The sequence below is a fragment of the Mirounga angustirostris genome, unplaced genomic scaffold, assembly GCF_029215605.1.
Source record: "Mirounga angustirostris isolate CCGP_5_RB_7025 unplaced genomic scaffold, mMirAng1.0.hap1 SCAF_12, whole genome shotgun sequence".
In the NCBI taxonomy this organism is placed as follows: Eukaryota; Metazoa; Chordata; class Mammalia; order Carnivora; family Phocidae; genus Mirounga; species Mirounga angustirostris.
The window spans coordinates 40,299,078-40,320,870 of record NW_026991720.1 but is presented as its reverse complement, the minus strand read 5'-3'; the positions used below and the strand labels follow the sequence as shown (position 1 = coordinate 40,320,870).

The window sequence follows — 21,793 nt, the reverse complement described above, 5'->3', positions numbered from 1 at the left end:
TAGGATAATGGACGATTTATTAGTTTTCCTTCGCCACATTTAAAAATATCCCAACAATGCATATATATCACATTAGATTACAAAAAACATGAAAGGCATGTACTGTTTGATTCAGGATCCATTGGTAGGTATTCCACTAGGAAATTATTAAAGATGTGAGCAAAGACGTAGCCAGGTCTCTTTCATCATCATTTTTTCCTTTTCTACTGAATCATTCCTATGAGCACATAAACAAGCTATAACTTCTACCATCATTTAAAACAATCTCACTTGAGTGTAACTTACCCTCCAGCTTCCACCTTATTTTTCTACTTCGCTCTAAAGAAAAACCCCTTTTAATAGTCATCTACACCTCTACCTCTCAAACTATGAGGGGAAGGACCAGTTCATTTTTCACTTCGAATCTGTTGACTGGAAACAAACACTCTTGAAAAATACAATAAAACTTAATCACTAGAAAAACGTTCATGCTTGAATGCCGTGGCCATGTCAAACACTACAAAGGTTTCTGAAGGCTGACTCTGCACCACCTCCCTGGCAACCTGCCTCAGACCATGCTGAGTGTCACTTCTCCATGTTCACTGTCCTAATCCCTGTATCATCACTTGCTGTTAACCCGTCCAGTCAGGATCTCTTCCCACCACCCCAGTGAAATTGCTCTTGCTCAGGTCACCCCGACGACCTCCATTGATCGTTGCTAAAATCAATGATCAATTCTCAATCTTCATGTACTTCCACCATCTACAGCATTTCTGACAGGCAATCTCTCCTTCACCTCTACGTGAACTCTCTTTTGATTTGCTTCTTACATCCCTATGATTCCTCTCCCAGTTCCTCTTCTTCTCCGCAACCAGCAACTTTTGGGGTATTTCATGGCTGAACCCTGGAGCCTCTTGGAGGCTCTCAACCAATCTCAGCTATCAATACTGTCTCCATGCTGATGATGCCCAAAGTTAAATCTCTGGCTCAGAATCATCCCCTGAACTTTAGTCATATATATATCCAACTACGAAATCAACATCTCCACTCCATGTCTAAAATGCATCTTGAAGTTAACATAACCAAAACAAAACTGTTGGTCCTTTATGTTCTCCATCGATCTCAATGACAAGTCCATGCTTCTGGCTGTCCATCCTCAACTCTTCTTTTCATTTCCCACCCACATTCATTCTGTCAAGGAAATCCTTTTGGTTCTACCTTTAAAATATATCTGGAATCCAACTGCTTTTTAGTATCTCTACTGCCAACACCCTGGTTCCAATCACTGTCACCTCTCAACTTGCTTACTGTCATGGAGGGTATTATAGTATAATGTCCATAGATCAGCCAAATGATTCTTTCAAATTGTAAGTTATATAATGTCACAGGTACACTCAATCCATCACATGGCTTTTCACACAGAGTAAAAGCTAAATTTGTTACAGTGGCAGAATGTCTCCGCTCTCCAACCCCACCTTATCTCCTGCTACTCCCCACCTACTTCTCTCTGCTCCTGTCACACTGGCCTCCTTGCTCTTCACTTCCAATGCTGGACAATCCTCCCTCAGGGCCTTTATACTGCTATTCCCTCTTTGGGGAAAACTCTTGTCCCGATACTATCTTGGCCCACTCCCTCACTAGGTTCATACGTTTATGATAAACACAGTCTTTTCAGTGAGGCAATGCCATGCAACCTCCCTGTTCTGATTTTTCTGCATTGCACTTTCCACCGTACGGCATACTTCTTTATTTATTGTCTGTTTTTTCTCCAAGTAAAATAAATATACACAACTTAAGGAAAGAGATGGCATCCTGTTTTATTTCACTGCTACAGCCCTAGTACTAAGGTGTTAACTAAGCACATTTACTGGGCAAATGTTCATCCAGGTGCTCTTTATAAAAACAAAAGTTGGTAAACAATGTAACTACCTACTGATAAAAGACCCACACTTTGAAAAAATGGGGTACTACTTATATCTATATCCACAATAAGGCAATATGCATATGAAATGAAATACTATTAAACAATTGAAAGTTGGATAAACTGCAAATGAATAAATTTACTGGAAAGAAAGAGGTAACACATGAAGTGAAAAGAATCAGGTGACAAAGGGCCAAGGATGGTATTAGCTCATTTTTAGAATAAAATCGAATAGGAAAAACTGTTAAAGTATATACATTAAGGTAAAAGCCTAACCCAAAACAAAAATGTGGTAACTGATCAGAACAGTCAACCCACGAGGCTTTGAATTTGAGGTTTCCCTCTGTTAACATTAACGACACAGAAAAGAGGCAGGATTAGTTCTGACCTGGGCAGGTAGAGATGGGACATAAAGTGTGTGCTCTTTGGTTGGCCTCGTCTGGGCCCCAGTACAAAGCAATTCCTCAAAATCTTACACAGCCAATGAAAGCCAGAGAACCATTAGAGTTGTGTTTCTCAGGGTGGAAATAGGTATGACTTGCAGAAATGTTAAACAGCATTTGGATTTAGGCTTGTTTCTTCTTCCAAGTTTCAGGATTATTTAAACTCTCCTGTTTCCAAGTAAAGATGGGAGAGGCAGCTGCTTCAGCCAACAGCCCCGCCACATGATGGAGAGGCCACCAGACCCAGCTGAGAGAATCAAGGTGGGAAAAGACAGTGTGAAATCAGCTAGGCAGGGAAGAATAAAGCCAGAGGAATTTTTTTTTTTTTTTTTTGTCATTTCCTTTATCTGTTCTGGCAAAATTAAGGTTTAATTCTTCTCAAAGAACTCTTTGCTGGCAATAAAGTTGCTATTTCAAAGGAGGAAAAAATTCAGAGTGGGAAAAGCACATTAGACTAAATTTTACACTCAGAAGGTGAGAGCAGTCATATCTGTATAGCAGAAGACAAGTCCTCTCAGTCCAGGCTCCCAGGCTGTCTCATCACCAAGAACCCCTCCTAACAAGGTCTTTGGACATTTCTTTAACTCTCTGGCACAGAATCCAATACCAACCTAGGTTATATACACATCACGCAAGAACTGATGATGGCAAAGTTTTAGTCAACTTATTTAGTGGTTAGAGTCACTATACTGGGTACATAAAAAGGACTTTGCTTATTAACACAGCAGCTTTGGAGCTGGTGGCCACCTGGGCAGTAGTGGTTTTATACCAGAGGAGACTAAGGGACCACACAGAAGAGGCTTATCTAGAGCTGGTCAGAATGGAGCCAGATCTAGAATCTGCAACCTCTAATGCCCAGTCTAGAGCTTTTACCACCCCATCAAGATATCCATTTAACCACAATCCAAATTACCATGGAGAAAATTCAACGGAGATTCCTAAACTTAGGAGAGGAGAGCCAGCTGCCTAGGAATGAATTGGCGAGTTTATTAAATACACTGATTTCTGGATTCCATGGCAGGAATTTATATTTCCCAGAAGCTCCCCCAAATGAATCTGATGCACAGCCCTGTTCAGAAATCACTGGCCTCGGTTATACAAGACAGAAGAGCAAAGAAACCAGCAGATATCTATTAAAAAAAAATGCAAGTCATTCTCCTTACTCTATGAAAAAACAACACGAAATATGCAATTATAAAGCTCAAAATAGCTTCTTCAGAAAAAAAAAAAAAATGATTCACACTTCTAAAGATGCTCAGGCCACAGCTGCGATCTGTTCTCGTGGCCAAACCCTGGGAAAGCCAAATGAAGGGAAGCCACATTGGGCTTGATTGCTGGGATCCAAAGCTGTGTCCTGCTCCTTAGAGACAAGGGAATGACCACCCTCCAGAGCAGCACACGGGCAGCTGGGACTGACCTACAAGGAGCTGACAGCTGACTTGCTAGCCCGCAGCAATCATCCCAGGAAACCCGGCTCCCTTCAGGTTCTAGCTGCTGGGCGCATCTGCTTGGGCAACAGGCGTCTGTGGAGGAGCAGTTCACTGGCTTCTCAGCATCCTCATTCTGGACTGGTTAAAGTCCACCCCATCTCCCGTATTCAGGGGGTGGGTAGGAAAGAAGAAGCAAGCCGAGAGCTGTCTGGAGGCAGTTGGGAATACAATAAATTAGGAAGTCACACAGCTGTGTGTTCTGAAACACAAGATTGAAAATAGATCATGTTTTCCTCTTTGGGGAACATACTGTAGTGTTGATATTTTCTGATTCAAATTTGGACTCAGTAGGCCTTCTTACTAAATTATCCTGAGGAGGAAGAGAAGGGGGAGGACTGAGAAGGCACCCTTTTGTAGAACTCATTCTCACTTTATTAGGAAAAAAAGAATGCTGTTTGAGAGGTTTCAAGGTAACACAGAAAGTTCATAAAAAATTCAGTGATGTCTGAAACATATTTTTGGAACTGACCCTAAAGCAAATAGAAAACTACTCTATTCATGCAACAAATACTTACTAAGTGCACACTATACATAAAGCACTGGACTACAGGGTAGGACGGAAGATAAATTCACTCTAAGTCTCCTGCTCAAGGAGCTCACAGTCTCTGAGGAAGACAAGACATTTTAAAAAATGAAAGCAGTAGTTTATAGCATTGTGCAAGAGTGAAGAGTAAAGAGTGAAGTGAAGAGTTTAAATAATCCTGAAACTTGGAAGAAGAAACAAGCCTAAATCCAAATGCTGTAGAAGAGTAAAGAGCACAACAGAATCCCATAATAGCTAACTGTACCTAATTGCCTGTATGACCTCGGTCTACGTAACCTCTCTGAGAGGCCCAGGCCCCTCATCTATAAATGGAGACGTTGAAAGGGTTAACAGAGTATCAACCTCAGGGAATCGCCTGCTATGTAGAAAGCATCTAATAAATGGCAGTGATCATTTTCACTTTTAAAAATAAATTCTTTCTGCTTATCTTTAAATCAGCAAGTTGTTTTTTTTATTTTTTTGTGAGAGAGCGAGAGTGCACACGAGGTGGGGGTGAGGGGCAGAAGGAGAGGGAGAGAGAGAATTTCAAGCAGGCTCCGTGCTCAGTGCCAACACAGGGCTTGATCTCACCACCCTGAGATCATGACCTGAGCTGAAATCAAGAGTCGGACACTTAACCAACTGAACCACCCAGGCATCCCATAAGTTGGCAAGCGGTTTCTGATGGAAATTCAAGTGCCCAGAGCTGGGAGACTTCACTGGCATCCACCTCCCTGTCTACTGCAACCACCAGGAAAATCCCTCCATCCAAAGGCCTGAGGTGAAGGATGAGAAGTTGTAAAAGGCATCCTAGAGCATTTTGTCCTCTGTTGCTCTCCCAACCACTGGGCACTCCCTTGCGGGGAAAGCATGTCTGTGGGAAGTGAGTTGAAGCTGTGAACATGTTTCTGGGTTTTATGTTTGTTCTACTCATATATGTTTTGATTTTAAAAACCTTACAGGATAGCATTTCACCACTATTTCAGTGCAGTTTGGCATCCTGATTGCTATTGTTTTAATTCTTTTCTCTTCATGGTCTACTTTACTTTACCACAGACTTGAATCTTTCAGCATTCTGCTTATATTTTCTAATTTCATGCTGCCTTTCCAAATTAATATTCTACTGCTACAGCATACTAGGACCTTTAAGCTCATGGCCTGGCACATCACAATTCTACAATAAATGCTGGGGAGGCTGATTAAATTATTGCTTTGGAAAAAGAGCCTGTGGGTCCAAGCCCAGGGTATAGAACTAGGGAAAGATGGTTTTACATTTTACATTTTTTGGAGTCAGATTACTCACTTTAATACTAGAATGATTTAACAGATGAGAAATGAAGGTACCATTCATGCAAATGGCCTCTTTCATCTACTGGGATCCTGTTACTTTTATGGGTTTTTTATTGTTATGTTAGTCACCATACATTACATCATTAGTTTGTTTTTGTTTTTTTTATAATTAGTATTCTTTACTATTTATTATTAAATAACTGATTCACATTACTCTCAAGCTTCCTTCCAAACTTTCCAAAATCTTTTTGTTTACTTTTTTATTTTTTTATTTTTTAAAATTTTGGGTGTTATACGAAAACAATAATCGTGGATCACTACATCAAAAACTAATGATGTACTGTATGGTGACTAACATGACATAATAGGAATCTGTTTTTCAATTCCTCTTTAGCATCTATTGAAAAATGCTGTTACACTGTTTTCCTTCTTTTACTTCTTGATGTGATGCAATATACTAAAAACTTACTAACATTAAATAATATTTGCATTCTTAGAAGAGTTTAATTACTTATTTGGAACTTTTTAAATATGCCACTGAATTCCTTTTGCTATTATTTATAATTTTGCGGGGTTTTTTTGTATGTTTTCTTTTTTTTTTTATTCTTATGTTAATGTAGTGTTCCATGATTCATCGTTTGCGTATAACACCCAGTGCTCCATGCAGTCCGTGTCCTCCTTAATACCCATCACCAGGCTAACCCATCCCCCACCCCCCTCCCCTCTAGAACCCTCAGTTTGTTTCTCAGAGTCCATAGTCTCTCATGGTTCATCTCCCCTTCCGATTTCCCCCCCTTCATTTTTCCCTTCCTACTATCTTCTTCTTCTTCTTTTTTTTTTTTTTTTAACATATAATGTATTATTTGTTTCAGAGGTACAGGTCTGTGATTCATCAGTCTTACACAGTTCATAGCACTCACCATAGCACATACCCTCCCCAGTGTCCATCACCCAGCCACCCCATCCCCCCCACCCCCCCACCACTCCAGCAACCCTCAGTTTGTTTCCTGAGATTAAGAACTCCTCATATCAGTGAGGTCATATGTTGTTTTTGTTTTATAATGTTTTAACTTCTATAAGAAGCTGCATGTCCTAAAATCCATAGTTCCTCATGCATATAGCCACTGGGTTTTAGGTCAGCCACACCCACGGTGCTGTAGAAGAACGGAAGGAAATGTGGGCATAAATTTCATTAGCACACCCCCCCTGACCTGTGCTGGGCGCTGTCAGGTGGTGGCAAGCCTCTCTCAGACTTCCGGTGGTGAGTATTCTAAGCCAGGCTCCCCACACTGCTTCCATGATGCCGCCTCATGCTGCAGCACCCAGAACCTTCCTCTCCACAGCTCTCTTGGGAGGCCTCTTGCTAGGCAGGGCTCCCAGCACCTGTCCGGCTCCAACAGACAGCAGGCCAGAGCTGGATCCAATTTAAAATCATTTTATTTATTTATTTATTTATTTATTTTTCTTCAAATTATATCCAATTTTTTCCTGTCATAAGAAGTTTTCATATTTTAATAATATGTGTGAATGTGGGTCTGTGTGTGCATGCGTGTGTTTGGGTGTAGAAAGAGAGAATGATAAAGCAAATATGGAAAGTATTAACACGATAGGTAAACCTGGGTGAAAGTTATATATGAATGGGTTCTTTGGACTTTCTTGCAAAAAAAATGTTTTAAAAAAGGGAGGATATTTTTCTGTCCATTCACTTTTCACTGTTCTCCTTATCAGTCCTTCCTAACCAATTTCTCCTCCTTATTCTTACAAATGAACCCCACAATCATTCTGTGGAGTTTTCCATCCTAGTTTCTGTTGGTACTTTGGAATGATATATGAGCCAGCACACTGATTTGGAGGCACTCGCATCTTTATCCCGATATTAATGTTTTCCTACCAGGAATAAAACATTCACTTATTTATTCATTTAAAGCTTATATATTTTAGTGAAGTCATGGATTTCTTCAGATATAAGTCTGAGATATTTTCCGTTAGGATTCATCTGAAGCAGTTTACATTTGGACAACACTAAAAAGAATCTTTTTTATCCATTTTATAATTAACTAATTACTGCTGACACATGGAATGGCTACCAATTTTTTGTTACTCACTATGTAGCTACTCTTCTGAACTATACGAATTCTTTTTTTTTTAAAGATTTTATTTATTTATTCATGAGAGAGAGAGAGAGAGAGGCAGAGGCAGAGGGAGAAGGAGGCTCCCCGCGGAGCAGGGAGCCCGATGCGGGACTCGATCCCAGGACCCTGGGATCATGACCTGAGCTAAAGGCAGACGCTTAACCGACTGAGCCACCCAGGCGTCCCTGAACTATACGAATTCTAACAGCTTTTCCTTTACTCCTTCAGGAATTTCTAGATAGTTTTATTGTCTATAATTTAAAATACTTTGTTTCTATCAGTGAACTATACCTCTATTTGTCTGTGTCTTCTAGATCAAGGAGAAATAATATTGGTGAATATTAGCATTCAACAGCACCCTACTTTTAGTTTCAGCTTTTAATGGGAAAATTGTTTCATTATCACCATTTTAAATATAGTGTTGGCTGCTCTAAGGTAACTTTAAAAAAATAATGCTAAGAATGTGACTATTCCATCATCGTTAGCAAATACTAAGTGTTATCAAATAGTATTTTAGCCTTAACCAAAATTAGCATTTGAGTTTACACTTCGAGCTTTTCATGTGAGATGTGCACTCATGTGTTTTCTATTACTGAACCCCTCTTGCTTCCCAGGAACAAATCTTTGAGCCAAATTCAAAGTCTACCACTAGTAAATACAAAGGCCTTTATAACATGCAGTTTGCAAACCTTCATAATCCATTTTAGTTATAATTTTTATTTGTCTTTGTTTTCACCATTTATTTATTTTTAAATTATCTCTATATTTTACAATAAACCACCTCAACTTTTAGGGGAAACAGAATCAGGAATTAAAGGGAAAAAAAGTATTCTGAAACAGGAGGAAGTATAATAAAAGAGGCAGAGATAAAGTGCTACAGGAGTTTCGAGGAGGACATGATACCCTCCCCAGCAGGGACTCAGAGGAGGAATCAGAACGGTCACCCAAACCTGATGTTCGAGATGAAGCTGGTGGAAAAGTATTTCTATATGGTGGGAGGGAAGACAAGTGGGCATCTGTGTTCTTTCGACAGGTCTGTGTCTGTCTCTTTTCATCATGATGTTGGGCAAACCTACCAGGCTCACCTCTCAATCCAGAACCTCAGAGACAACAGAAAATGGATGCTGGTCGCTCTCAGCTACATATCTTCTTAGAAATGATGTAACAAGGAGCAAGTGCTAAAAATGCCTCTGATAAATATGAATTATTTTCATCCATTTGTAATTGCGATGTGCTTGAGATATTCTCTTAAATTGCCAAGTTTAATTTCTCTCAGCAATCACTTTCTATGGCGGTAAGAATTACCTTGTGATTTTAGAAGGATCCACAAGTACTGCCTTCTGAAACACCAACCAATCACCCCAAAAGTCTACATCATCAGGGATTAGATCCTGACTCATAGAGAAGAGTCCTGTAGATACTGAATGTCTCTCAATCTGTGCATGTTTCGGTTGTTATTTCCTTCACAAATAGGGTGTTTTACAGTTAACAAAACACTTAAACCTATATTTCTTCATCTAACTCTGAAATGAGAATGATGATGGTGGTGGTGGTGGTGGTGATGACGATATCCCCAGGTTACAAATGGGAGACTAAGGAGCAAGATGGCTAACCATCTTGACAAAAGCTCTTACTTATAACAGCTATGCCAGTTACCAAGTGCTGCTGATTCTGAACCCAAGAATCTGACATTAGGTCCTCCTGTCTCGTGATACTATTACAAATCCTAATAACAGTTTTGTAATTATCATAAACACTACTCTCAATTGACTTTTATACTCTCTCCTTTGACATTTTTAATTCGGGCCAAAAGTGGATCTAACTTTCTCAATACAGGCTCAGGCCTCGAACATCTTATTCATTCATTCATTCATTCATTCATTCATTCATTCATTGTATTTTTGCTTGTTTTTACGTTAATCTTAAGGTTGAAGTATAATATGAAAGCAGAAGTCAAAAATGAAGATTCAAGACAGAGTCAAGATCTGAGAGCCTTCAACCTTCCATGGAGCATGGGTATAAGCTAGTATTAAGGTGGAGGGGGAGGGCCCTTAAGAGGCTAAATTGTTAAAAACTACTTTTCTTGAGTTTTCTTTAGCCAGAATGTTCTAAGAATGAAAGTGATGGATGGTACTTCTCAAAGTACAAAAACACCAATGTCCCAGAATTAAGTATCTATTCTAATTGCTGCTGTACTCCAAAGAGTTCTTCAGATTGCTCATCTGTGTTATTTTTACTTGCTAAAGCAGAGGTGTCTAGGTGATGAATTATACAAGGTGCTTCACTCAGCACCACTGGTGTGTTATAATAAATATTGCCACTGAAAGACAAAGTAAGGAAATGCTAAGTATTCTCATAGCACGTGAGGTAGATTTCATTCTTGTTTTTTCAAAACAGAGAAGTGGTTATTAAATTTTAATCTAATTATATATGGTCAAATAGGTGAAGACGGCAAAACTGTTTCAGGAAATATGAAAACTTTAGTCACAAATGTCCATTCTGCCCTTCAAAATACACCTGAGAATACCCATATACAAAAGCATAATTGAGGAAGTGAAAAATATACATTTGCTAAAAGGAAAATAAGGTAGTGGAGCCCTAGCATCTTAGTGATGAGAAATGAAATACACTATAATCAAACCTCAATTACCATTTTTCTGCAACCTTTGATACTGCTACGTTAAAAAAAATACTAATGCAGTCCCCAATTCCCAGTAAAGGCAAAATGACAGAGGGCTGTAATCCGACTTCAGTTTGTTTAGTTTTCTGCAGCAGTAAGGGAAAGGCAGAGGAGAGTTTCTCAAATAAAGGGACAGAATTAAGGGCTGCAAGTAGATATTTTCCCTATCTGAATAGAACCTCAGTTTTCTTTAGCTACTTAACATCCTGTGGTCATATACTCAAGGAAGGCTGGTTTCGGGGCACCTGGGTGGCTCAGTTGGTGAAGTGTCTGCCTTCAGCTCTGGTCATGATCTCGGGGTCCTGGGATGGAGCCCTCCATCAGGCTCCCTGCTCAGGGGGAGTCTTCTTCTCCCTCTCCCTCTGCTCCTCCCCCAACTCGTGCTCTCTCTCTCGCTCACTCACTCTCTCAAATAAATAAATAACATCTGTAAAAAAAAGGAAGGCTGATTTCATGCCCAGTCTAAGGAACAGCTAATATTGGTCCTGTTCCCCTTACCAAAGACTCAGCTAGCCATAGGCATAGGCCACGGTGTTTGCCAATGAGACATTAGAGAAAGTTTGCTGGAGGACTTTCGGAAGCATTTCCAGACATCTAAAAGAGACTCACTAGAAGATACAGCTTCTTGTTCCTCTGGACCATGTGATAATGGCCGCCATATTGCTCCCTGCCTAAGGACAAATTTTATACATCAAGGATGGCAGGACCAAAAGGTAGAAAGGACTTGGGTCCTTGATGACATTCCTGAACAGTTAAATTTACCATCTCTAGGACTTACTCAGTGCTGCAGTTATGATATTCAATAAAGGTTCTTCGTACATAGGCCATTTTGTGTTGGGATTTCTATTACTTGCAGCTGAACGCCTCCTAACTGCTATCCTGGCTGGGCTGGGGCTAGAGTGAGGTAAGCTTGTCCCTGGTCCTGGCCCCGTATATTATCACACTCACAAGTTCTTGTCCTAGCCAGAAGACGTAATCTAAGTCTAGAATTTTGTGCCCAGGACTAGGGCATTTCTTATTATTAAAAATCCTTCTATCGATTCCCATTGCTTGTAAAGTCCAAGCTCCTCCACGTGGCAAATCTTTATGATTTAATTATTGCTTTTTCTGTCAGCATCTCCTCCATTTGCTTGCTCCCTCAAGCCATCTGCTTTAGCCACATAGAACTAGAATTCTCTGAACCTCCAAGTCTTTTCACTTACATCTCACTGCCTGGAATTTTTAACAGCTGCTGCCCACCATACACATACCTGTGCTTATCTGGTTATTCTTTTCATCTTTTGAGTGTCTCCTTTTCTGTGTCACACCTCCCAAGACTCTCCCTTCCTTAGTCTGTCCAACCTCCCATGAGCAGAAAGAACCAATCACTGCCTTCTAGGGAAACTAATGTAACTTAAATGTAATACTCCAAATGACAATGTGCTTTCTAATTATTTGTTTATGTGAAGGACTCTCCAGTCAGCATGTAGGCTGCTTGAGGATGGAGTGTGTGTTCTAAGTCTACGTCATCAGGGATTAGATCCTGACTCATAGAGAAGAGCCCTGTAGATACTGAATGAATGAATGAATGAATGGGAGACAAAAAGAAATATCCTAGCTCTACTTGATATTGGAAGATAACTGGCTGAGGTGCTACATATCATATTAACCTATTGTGTCAGAAATCAAGTTTTCCTTTTATCCTTCAACAACTTATTATGGTTTTAGGGACAGTGTTATAATAACACAAATAATAGTCTCCACTTTTTAGCCCTAGTTAAGAGCTAGGGATCGGCCTAAGGACTTCACATCTATAGCAAGTATCTTTGCATTTGTCTGTGATAGGCCTCCCTTCTTCTGTCAGTGCACCACCTCCAACCTCCCCACACCCTGACCCAGCACACACTTTCAAATACACCTCCTCTTCTGAAGACTTGCTCTTCACTCCACTTCAATCCTGTTCTTCTAACTGGGGCTGCCAGTTACACTACCCACACCATGGGATCTGTGACCACACGTGGGTCCATAAGGATTCTTCTCTGTGATCTTTAAAATTGAAACTAAGGGAAAATAAGCACCTTGCTCTCAAAAGTGCCTCATGGACAAAGCAGGTTACAAGGAATAATTTTAGTCAGAATGTAAAGAGTGAAGAGACAAGAGTCATTGTTCCAGATCCTGGTTCCAGGTGTTACTTAAGTCAGAGCGTTCTCCTTCCATCACTAACCTGCAGTCCACTTGTGGAAAGTGAGATTCTACCACTTGCAAAGAAACCATCTATCTTGCAACAAAAGCAGCACCCATTATCTCATTGAATCCTCCCAACAACTGTGTGCAGCAGGAATTATCTTTATTTTAGAGATGAGGAACCAGAAGCTCAGAACAGACAGGAAACATGCCCTAGGTGTCCAATTAGGTAGCTGATGAGTGACTCAAAGACAGGTCATCTGGGTGCCAAAATGCAACCATCCCACTTTTCTGCCTCTTTCTACACTATTCTTTGGGCTTCCTGAACACTGATTTGAGCTCAGTGACCCCAGACATTATCCAGTAAGTGTAAATCTTCTCTTCATTAATAAACATAGATGCTATTAATTTTGATTAACTCCTGGGGGTGTAAGGGGCTTCAATTAAATAACCTTATAAAGCGCTCTAAGCATATAAATTATCAGATATTGTTTTTTATACCACACTATGAAACATTTGCCTCTTGCAATGTTAATAATAGGGAAGCAGAAAAATAGTGCTTTGTTGTTGTTATTGTTGTTGTTGTTTTTAAAGATTTTATTCATTTATTTGAGAGAGAGAGAGAGAGAGCACACATGAGAGGGGGGAGGGTCAGAGGGAGAAGCAGACTCCCCGCTGAGCAGGGAGCCCAATGCAGGACTCCATCCTGGGACTCCAGGATCATGACCTGAGCCGAAGGCAGTCGCTTAACCAACCGAGCCACCCAGGCGCCCGAAAAATAGTGCTTTTTTTAAAAGTAGTCTTTTGTATGGTGACTAACATAACATAATAAAATTAAAAAAAATAAAAGTAGTCTTAAAGACACTGTACATAATATTTGGTATCAGTAATTTAATCGAATATTAATACGCTTGCTTTGGAGACCAAAAGATAACCGGTATTTCAGAATTGAGTTTCCTCAAAAGACCATAAGTTAAAACAAAAGACAAAGCATTTGTAGAAAATTGAATCTTTCTACTTTTGTATATGTCCTTTTTCTCAATCAGTTAGATTTTTAATTGGTATTTCTTTGATCTCCACACTTGCTTATAGATCTAGTGCAACTGTGATCTTCTACGTCAATTATTGACACAAATCTGAGAAGAACCACGAACTTAGAAACACAGAAAAGCAGACAGAGTCAAACCAAAGGAAGATGGATTTGTATGTGAAACTAATGTTCCTCGCAAGAAAAACAGATATTTCCTTCAATATCAGGGTGCACTCAGATTTGTTTTCCGTATTAGTAACTTATTTAATATGGCAATGGGCAAAAGGCAATCCATTAAAAAGCAATTTTCCTCTTACCACAGGGTGTTTTATCATTTGATGTCTAGCGCTCAATCAGAATGTAGCCATCCTTTAATATTTTATGAGCAGAGAACAACTCATTTGGGCATGTAGATTTCAGAAATGTGGAGTCCTCTGTAAGCCTTGCAAAATGTCCAGAATGACCTTTGCAGTGCAAGCAATAGGCCAACCTGAAAACTCAAACTATAAGAACATTGGAAAAATTATGCCTTAGAATAGATAGTGGGCATTTAAAATAAATATGCAATCATTTATAACTAATAGTAGAAGATATCAGTCCCAAATCATGCTTATACTTTCTCAAGGGCAAGCTTTTCGGGGACAGGGACCATATCTGATTCACCTTTGTATCTGCAGTGTCCATCATAGTCCCTGGCACACTGAAAGTGCACAAAAATCAGTAGGTTTTTATTAAACAGATGAATACATACATTTGTCATCTTGGATGAAGGGTCACCCAGGCCCTGGGTGACCAAGCTCAACCTCGCTGCAGAGATGAGCCTGACCAGGTACTAAATGAGTTGTAGCAGAAGGCTGGAACCTTCTCTGTAGCAGAAGGTGAGATATGGAATAACACACAGCAAGAACAGCAGCTGGGGTACCCCCAAGATCCCCAAAGTATTTGCCTTTATCCACACTCTTCATCTCAGTTCTTAGGAATTGGGTCCTGTCCTGTTCCTGGCTTCATACCAGGTCCTCAACAGTCTGAGAGGGCTGCTCGGCACCTGCCAGAGGTCAGTCCCTATTCTGTACCCACCCCCCTACCACCACAGCCTAGAACTTGGCCCTCTTCTCCACGTTAGTCTCCCTAGCCTGAATACGATCTGTTCCCAGGGTCCCTACCTGTGACCAAGCCAAAATGAACACAAGTACTCAAACCACCACCCCAAATACTACCAATCTACTTCTGGGGGAAATGTGGAGGCGTAGGAGCACGGTGAAGTCGGTGAGGACATTACCCAAGGACACGAAGGTCCTACGTGGCAGAGACAGAACCCAGCTCCCCTGTAGTCCCAGCCTCCCCGCCTCTGCTCCTCTGTATCTCTGTTCTGTGTTAACTCATAGGACGATAGATACATGTCGGCTGGGCAAAGGAAAAGAGCAGGGGCTGGGTATGGTAATGAAGCCCAAAAGAATCCACTTTCTGCTGCCATCAAGGTGAGAACTGATAGCCCAAAGCAAGCCACAGGGAAGGGGGGAGCAAAGTGGGGCAAAAACAAAGCCATGACAAGCCCCAGCCAGCTAGGGCATGACTGCTGTCCAGCTTACAAGATGCTCTTTGTGAGGCTTCTTAGCAAGTGACCTCCAGCAGCTCCCCCCATGAAACTGACATAAACATGAAACAGTCCCAGTTATCGGACTGAGGAATTTGGTAGGATCTGCTTGATTCGGGACTTTAATCCTTCAACTGAATGAACAGTAAGCTTGGCAGCAGCAGACGTAGATCTCAACAAGTTAGTCTGATGCAGAGGAGGAGGGGGAGCTCGGGTCAAGGATCCAAGTAAAGGGAAACGTTCACCTCAGTGATCCATGAACCCGAGCGGACTGACACAGAATCTCTCAGGTCAGGCTGCTACTCGTCCCACACAAAAATGCCCTAATTTGGAGCTCCTAAGCAATGAGCTTTGGTGGCAGTTCCATGTCAGCTTCAGCTTCTTTCCCCCATCCACCCAGACTGGAGGAGGAGTACCGTTTGCTGTGCTTGGTCAAAGAGACTCAAATTCTTAGTGTTTCCTTACTATGTTTTCTCCATTTTCTTGTTTACTGGAGCAGCGCCTTGACTCAGTTCTTATGATGTAAATAAAGCATAACCCCCTCTCCAATGTAATCATCGGATTCCTTTCCATGAATCATTTCAGACCATTATTTTAAGCTCTCAAGCAGGTAACTGAATATTTATGCTTCCACCACATTACCATACACCCAACATCTCTCTGGTATAAACAGTCTTTCTCTGGAGCCCAAGTTATGAAGCCTACAAGGGAAGATGTGTATGTGTGTCGGCTCTAGAGAGATTGGAGGGGAGGGAAGTCAGCCACTTTAAGGAGGCTCGGTGTTGACAATGACTGCAGGCAAGGTTAAATCAGAGGCATCCCAACACGTTCAACCCAAATTATACCAATGAGCAAAAGGCAGGAAAATTATCATACCCTCTTTTTTCTGGGTGTCCTCTCCTAAATCTTGTAATATAGGTAAGAAACAGAGCAATAAGCGTATCTCTGACCACATTTGTCATGATCAGCTACCCATTTTCTTCTATAATTCGTTCTTGCTTCGAGAAAGCCTTCTAAACGAGTGAGCAAGAGGATTTTATTAAGGTATTCAATTTCTCTTTATAGAGAAAAATAGTTTCAAAAGAAAGAAAAGAAAATGATCGACAGGTAGGTTAAAAAAAAACTGGAATTTTAAAAAAGAAAGCCGTAGATCTCTTTCCTTAACAGATTACTAAATGCAGGGCTGTTTTAATATATTCTCACTTTTATAATATTTGAAACTCAGTCATAATACCTGCCAATTTTCCCATTCTTGGAGATTTTAAGAATGTTTATTCCCAGCACAGACGTGCAGAAATACATACACTGAAAGCCTGAGCCCAAGAATGCTGGGTCCATGGGAATGCCCATGCTGTCAGCCCCTGGGGAATTCTTCATGTAGGTCCAGGCACAGCCCTAGAAGTGGGGTGCCTGCCAGGCATCATGCCCATGTAGGAAACAGGTGTTACTTACGCAGCTCGCCCACTTTCAGGATCTCACACAGCATCTTGGTCAGCTCTATACTACTGCGGCCAAAGGGACATTCGTGCTTGTCTTCCCGGCTACTGTTCTCAAGCACGATCTGCAAGTAGAAAGGGAACAGACAGGTCAGAAAGGGAAGTCAGTTTGTGGTACCTGTCAAAAATGTTGGCTCCATGGTAACAGAGTAATAGAGCCACTTCAGATTACCAAACTAAGCCTTGGGGCCAAAACAAAATTGTACTCTACTTATATTCTCAGTACCTAGCACCTAAAACTCTCATGTTTTCCAAACCTCTTAAAACTTTCCACCCCGTAAGAGGATATTTTGCCCATTGGTTTACACTTACACAGAAGTCCCTATGGATGGGGAGTTTTTCAAAACGGGACAATAAAGACCTATTACTGAAGTGATAAGACTGCTCTCTTCTCCCCGCCCCCAAGTCACATCTCCGCTTTCCTGGGGATAGCAGCTCTTCTGGGCCTTCAATTCCTACATTTTTATCACGTATCTCCCACAGAGGTTTCCATGTTCTTACAAGATCTCACCCCTGGCATTAGTTTAAAACATTTTTTTTCCTGAGAGAGATTGAGTGGGGGGTGAGGGGCAGAGGGAGAGAGAATCTTAAGCAGACTCCACGCCCAGCTCGGAGCCCTGCACGGGGCTCCATCTCACGACCCCGAGATCATGACCTGAGCCGAAATCAAGAGTCGGACACTTAACTGACTGAGCCGCCCAGGTGCCCCAACACACCCCACAGTAATTGACTGGAGCATGCCTAAGGGACACGTGACACAAATGGAACCAACCAGAGGTCGTCCCTGAGACTCTTCCTACAGAAATGGAAAATAAAATGGTCCAACTGTGCTGACAGTACCCAAGAGGTAGGAGGCAGGAGCTACCTGAATGTGAGCCTGCAATAGAAACAAAAACATTAAAGAAAAGCAAGCCCGAATGCAAAGGAAAGCGGAGGGGAGAGGCGGCGGGAGCCCTGGCTGCACTGGAGTGGCTGGTGGCCCCACGTGCTCCCAGAGCAACGCTGCTTCCCTGTCCTTAGTGTTTATTTGCACAACCCTTCCTCCAAAAACTGTTTTCGGCTGGTCCAGGAAATTCTCCTCTATCCTTAAGATAGTTTGAGATGTCCCTACTACAATTAAGGGAGACATTGCACACAGGGATTAAACAAAAGTAAAACAAAGCACTAAAACTCGCTTTAAAATTACTAAACTTCCAGTTCAGATGTTGACAAAAGGAAAGATCAGCTTCTGCTTCTCTGGAGCCATCGTGGGCATAGCTGTCTGCCACCTCCTCACGGGCTACACCATCCAGAGTAGGTGCGGGTCTCCCAACAGCGTCCACGCCAATGCTGTGCAACAACTTACGTTGTTTTGCCCCCTAGACTAGGAACCCTGCAGCGGCGGATGTAGTGTTTTGTTCATTCAATCAATAATAGCAACTGAGTACCCATTATCTACCAGGAAGATGCCCCACAAACTAGAGAACAAGATAGACCAGGGCTCCAACCTCATGGAGCCTTCATTCTAGTTGAGGAAGACAGACGATATTACAGTTTATCACAAGTGCTATGAAAAAACCAATGTAACCGGTTGAGGTGCTAAAGAGCAATGGGGAAGGCCTGAGGAGGAGAGTTTTGATAACCAAGTGACTGTTGGGAACCGAGGATGCGAAAGAGCATGCCATGTCAAGGTCCGGGAGGAAGAATGTTTCAGGTGTAGGGATCAAGGACAGTGCCCCTGAGCTGAGTAGGATGTGTCTGGGACAGGCCAGCACACTGCCTGGTGTGTAGTGCGAAGGGGTCCGGGGTGGTGCAAGGCAGCACTTTGGGTTCCAAGAGCCCGAGGGGGCAGAGCACAGAGGTGAGCCAGGGCCCATGCCCCAGGGCTGGGTGGGGTGTCACTCTAAGACCTTGAGATGCTAACCCTGAGGTTTAGGCTGGCGAGTGACATGAGTGACACAGCCTGATTTGTTTTGAAAAGATCTATGAGTACTGAGAATAGAGAGTAGAGAGGAAGAAAGAAAGGAGGGCCTGGGCAGCATCCGTGGCAGAGACGAGGGTGGCTCAGACCAGGCATGCCTGGGGCATGTGGTCACAGAAAGGTAAGGAGAGGCAGACAAGGAATGAAGAAGACAAGGAGGGGACGGTTTTTAGAAAAGTGAGAGAAAAGAAAGAATACTTGGAATGAGAGAAGAAAAGGGGGAAGAAGGAAAACTAAATTAGAGTGCTATCTTATTGATATGGCCAGGGTTCCAAGCAGCAAAGCGAAGGGAGGGAGCTGAATATCAGGTGCACTGTTGAAAACCAGAGGAGGAGGATTCTAATAAAAACATGCTCCAATTATTTTCCGCACAAACACCGTAACACACATGTATATGCATATATTAGTATATGCATCAAGAGTACCCCGATAACAAATCAAAGGTTTGGGGCTATTTCTGCCAGATTGCATTAACACCGAGGCACAACCACATAGCTTGCACATTCAATCTCCTCTTCCACTTCTGCCACAAGCAATTTGCACAGCCTTTCCCATTACCACCTCACCCCCCTCATGATGGTCCAGGAAGTCCATGAACCATCCTGTTTTGTGAGGCTTTTCAACCGTTTGGAACATATGCTCACATAAATAATTATGTCTTACATATCATCAGGAACATAACCTTTATTGTCCTTGGGATTTATGATAAAAATTCTTCCTTGCGGTCTCTTTAGGGAACACATGTTATGAGTTGATTGTTTTTTTCTCTGAGAAAGCTGAACGTAAACTCCAACTAAATCCCTTCCCCAGCTGAGCAAGGAAGGACCAGTGCTAGAGTCTTAGAAAGGCTCATTCCCTCTTCACAGTCTCTTCTGGGCAAGCTGCCTGAGCACGAAGACTCATTAGGTTGAGCCTGAATCACCCTTTTCCTTTTAGGGGAATCCTTCCTAGTTCTAACCAGGAATTCCAGTTCAGGAAAGCAGGAGGGGAGAACAACTAAATTCCCATCAATCAGGGACTTGTTCTCTTTTAAAAATGTTGTACCTGAAACAGCTATACATATATCAAGGAGCAAATCCAAATCTCCTGATGACGGGAGAAATGAATGGAAACAACGGAGCAAGAAGAAGACAGAACATAAAGAAAAGACAAAAGACAGGTAGTTTTCAGCCAGCTCCCAGCTCCCAGTGAGGACATTCCCCTGCATTTCACATTAACATTCTATTAACATTTCATGAGCCCATCAATATTTAATGAGGATGTGATCTGCATACACCGTAGATAGAATTACTGCAGCCAATAAATGTTCCGGAAACATTTCCAAGGCATTGTTTATTAGCAGGCACTAAATTAAGGAGTCATTTAAGTAATCAATATGTAAATCAGCTCTGAGAAGCCCTTCTCTTTACTCTTTAATGTACCATCCATCTTATCATATTTAGCTACCTAAAGAAAAACAAACCCTCCTTCTTGAGTGGTGTCTTTAGACAAGGCAGACACAAGTCTTTAAAGTTACTTGTGTGGATTTTAAGGTCCACATTCCTGCAGGAAAGACTATGATTATGAACGTTACTAACAAGGTATTACTAGAGTGAGAGAGAATTCTTAAACTAAACGGTAGCTTTTTGCTTTAAAATTAACACACTAATCTATATTCAATTTCAACATTCTGGTATTAACCATGTTCACCGGAGACAATTTGAAAAGTTCCATTTGAAAATATCGAGGCATATTTTCCATCTTCATTTTTTTCCTCACTCTTTAGTCTTAAGAGCAAACATACTGGAACAGAAACCATGATGGATGAAGCACAAAAACCTGCTATTATCCCTCATTTTAGAATACGCCATACCCAAAAGAAGTCGTAACCGTCTGCATGTCTTATAAAATAAAACACTGGATATTGGTGCCATATTAAGTACAAAATGTGTTTTAAATACTTTCTGGTTTGCAGGCTATATTTATATAGCTTCTATCAACTGATCCCCAACAAGTCCAAATGATTGATAAGGCAGGCATTACTCTTATTCTCTTTAAAAATGTTGGCACAGAGGAAGAGTAGGCTTGCTTAGATCACAGAGCTAGCCTAGGTCAGTCATGGAATTTCATTGTTAAGTCTTCAATTTCCAAATCTCTTCCTGTGAAGACGGCCTTCCCATACATATTGTCATAAAATTCAATGGATTTCATGACTAAAGACATTAACAAACTTTGACCAATTTCTTCTATCTCATTGAAGTGGGTCTATAAATTCCAGCTCCTCCTAAACAAAAGCATAGGTTCTCTCTTATCTCATTTATCCCATGAAGATCAGTAGCAGTTGTTCAAGGTGAGTGACCCAATGCTGCATGGAGTAGCCCACAGGCTTTCCCCTCCCTAAATTCTGAGTAGCCCTCTGAGTGCTCTGCATTTCTTCTTCTCCACTGGTTCAGATCACAAACCTACTTGGCTTGGGCGTTGAAGGGCTGAATACAAGGCCAGCCACACTCCAGCACTCGCCCCTTCTCTGGTTTCTGGGGCCCCCTTGGTCTCAGCCTCAGCATCACATTGCTGACTTCTTCAGCTGGTTGTCCCCGACACATGTTCCTCCACATTCTGTTGAGCTCTCCTCTTCCAGGGTGAACCCAATCCATTCTGTCTTCCCCACAGCTGGCCCTGGGGTGAGAGCCTTGAGGGACTCCTCCACTGCCCCTCACCCAGGAAGTTTTCCTTCACATGCTGCTTTGACTCTCAGAATCAGATCAAGTATAGTGGTCTCTTCACAGGCCACCAAAGACAGTGGGTGAACTTCTACTGTGTTCTCTCCAAAGAGAAAGGACTGTCCATCTTGCTCCAATTCGGACACAAAGCTGCTAGGAGAAGCATCGAACCTAGAGTGCCCAGGCAAAACTAGTTTAACGTGCACAAGACATTCCACGTCTTTGTGAGATACACAGAAGTTACAGAAAGCTCACTTCCTAGGATTGTGGTGCAAATTCAATCACAAAACAAAGGCAACTCACCTAAAACAGACTTGACCCATTTGTGGTTTATGATCTCTTCACCGCCCTCCCTCTTCCTATTCCTGTGTGACCCCGTGGCTGACATCCACA

At 41.8% G+C, this 21,793-nt stretch overlaps 1 protein-coding gene across 10 annotated transcripts in view; it reads right to left on the bottom strand.

Moving 5' to 3' along the window:
- The window catches only part of ELMO1 (engulfment and cell motility 1), a 520,853-nt gene that overhangs the window by 217,684 nt on the left and 281,376 nt on the right, over positions 1–21,793 (bottom strand). For all 10 annotated transcript variants that reach the window (XM_045864408.3, XM_054505224.2, XM_045864407.2 and 7 more), the window contains one exon: positions 16,698–16,806. In XM_045864408.3, coding sequence (XP_045720364.1) covers positions 16,698–16,806 — 109 coding nt within the window. The remainder of the gene's footprint in view (positions 1–16,697; positions 16,807–21,793) is intronic.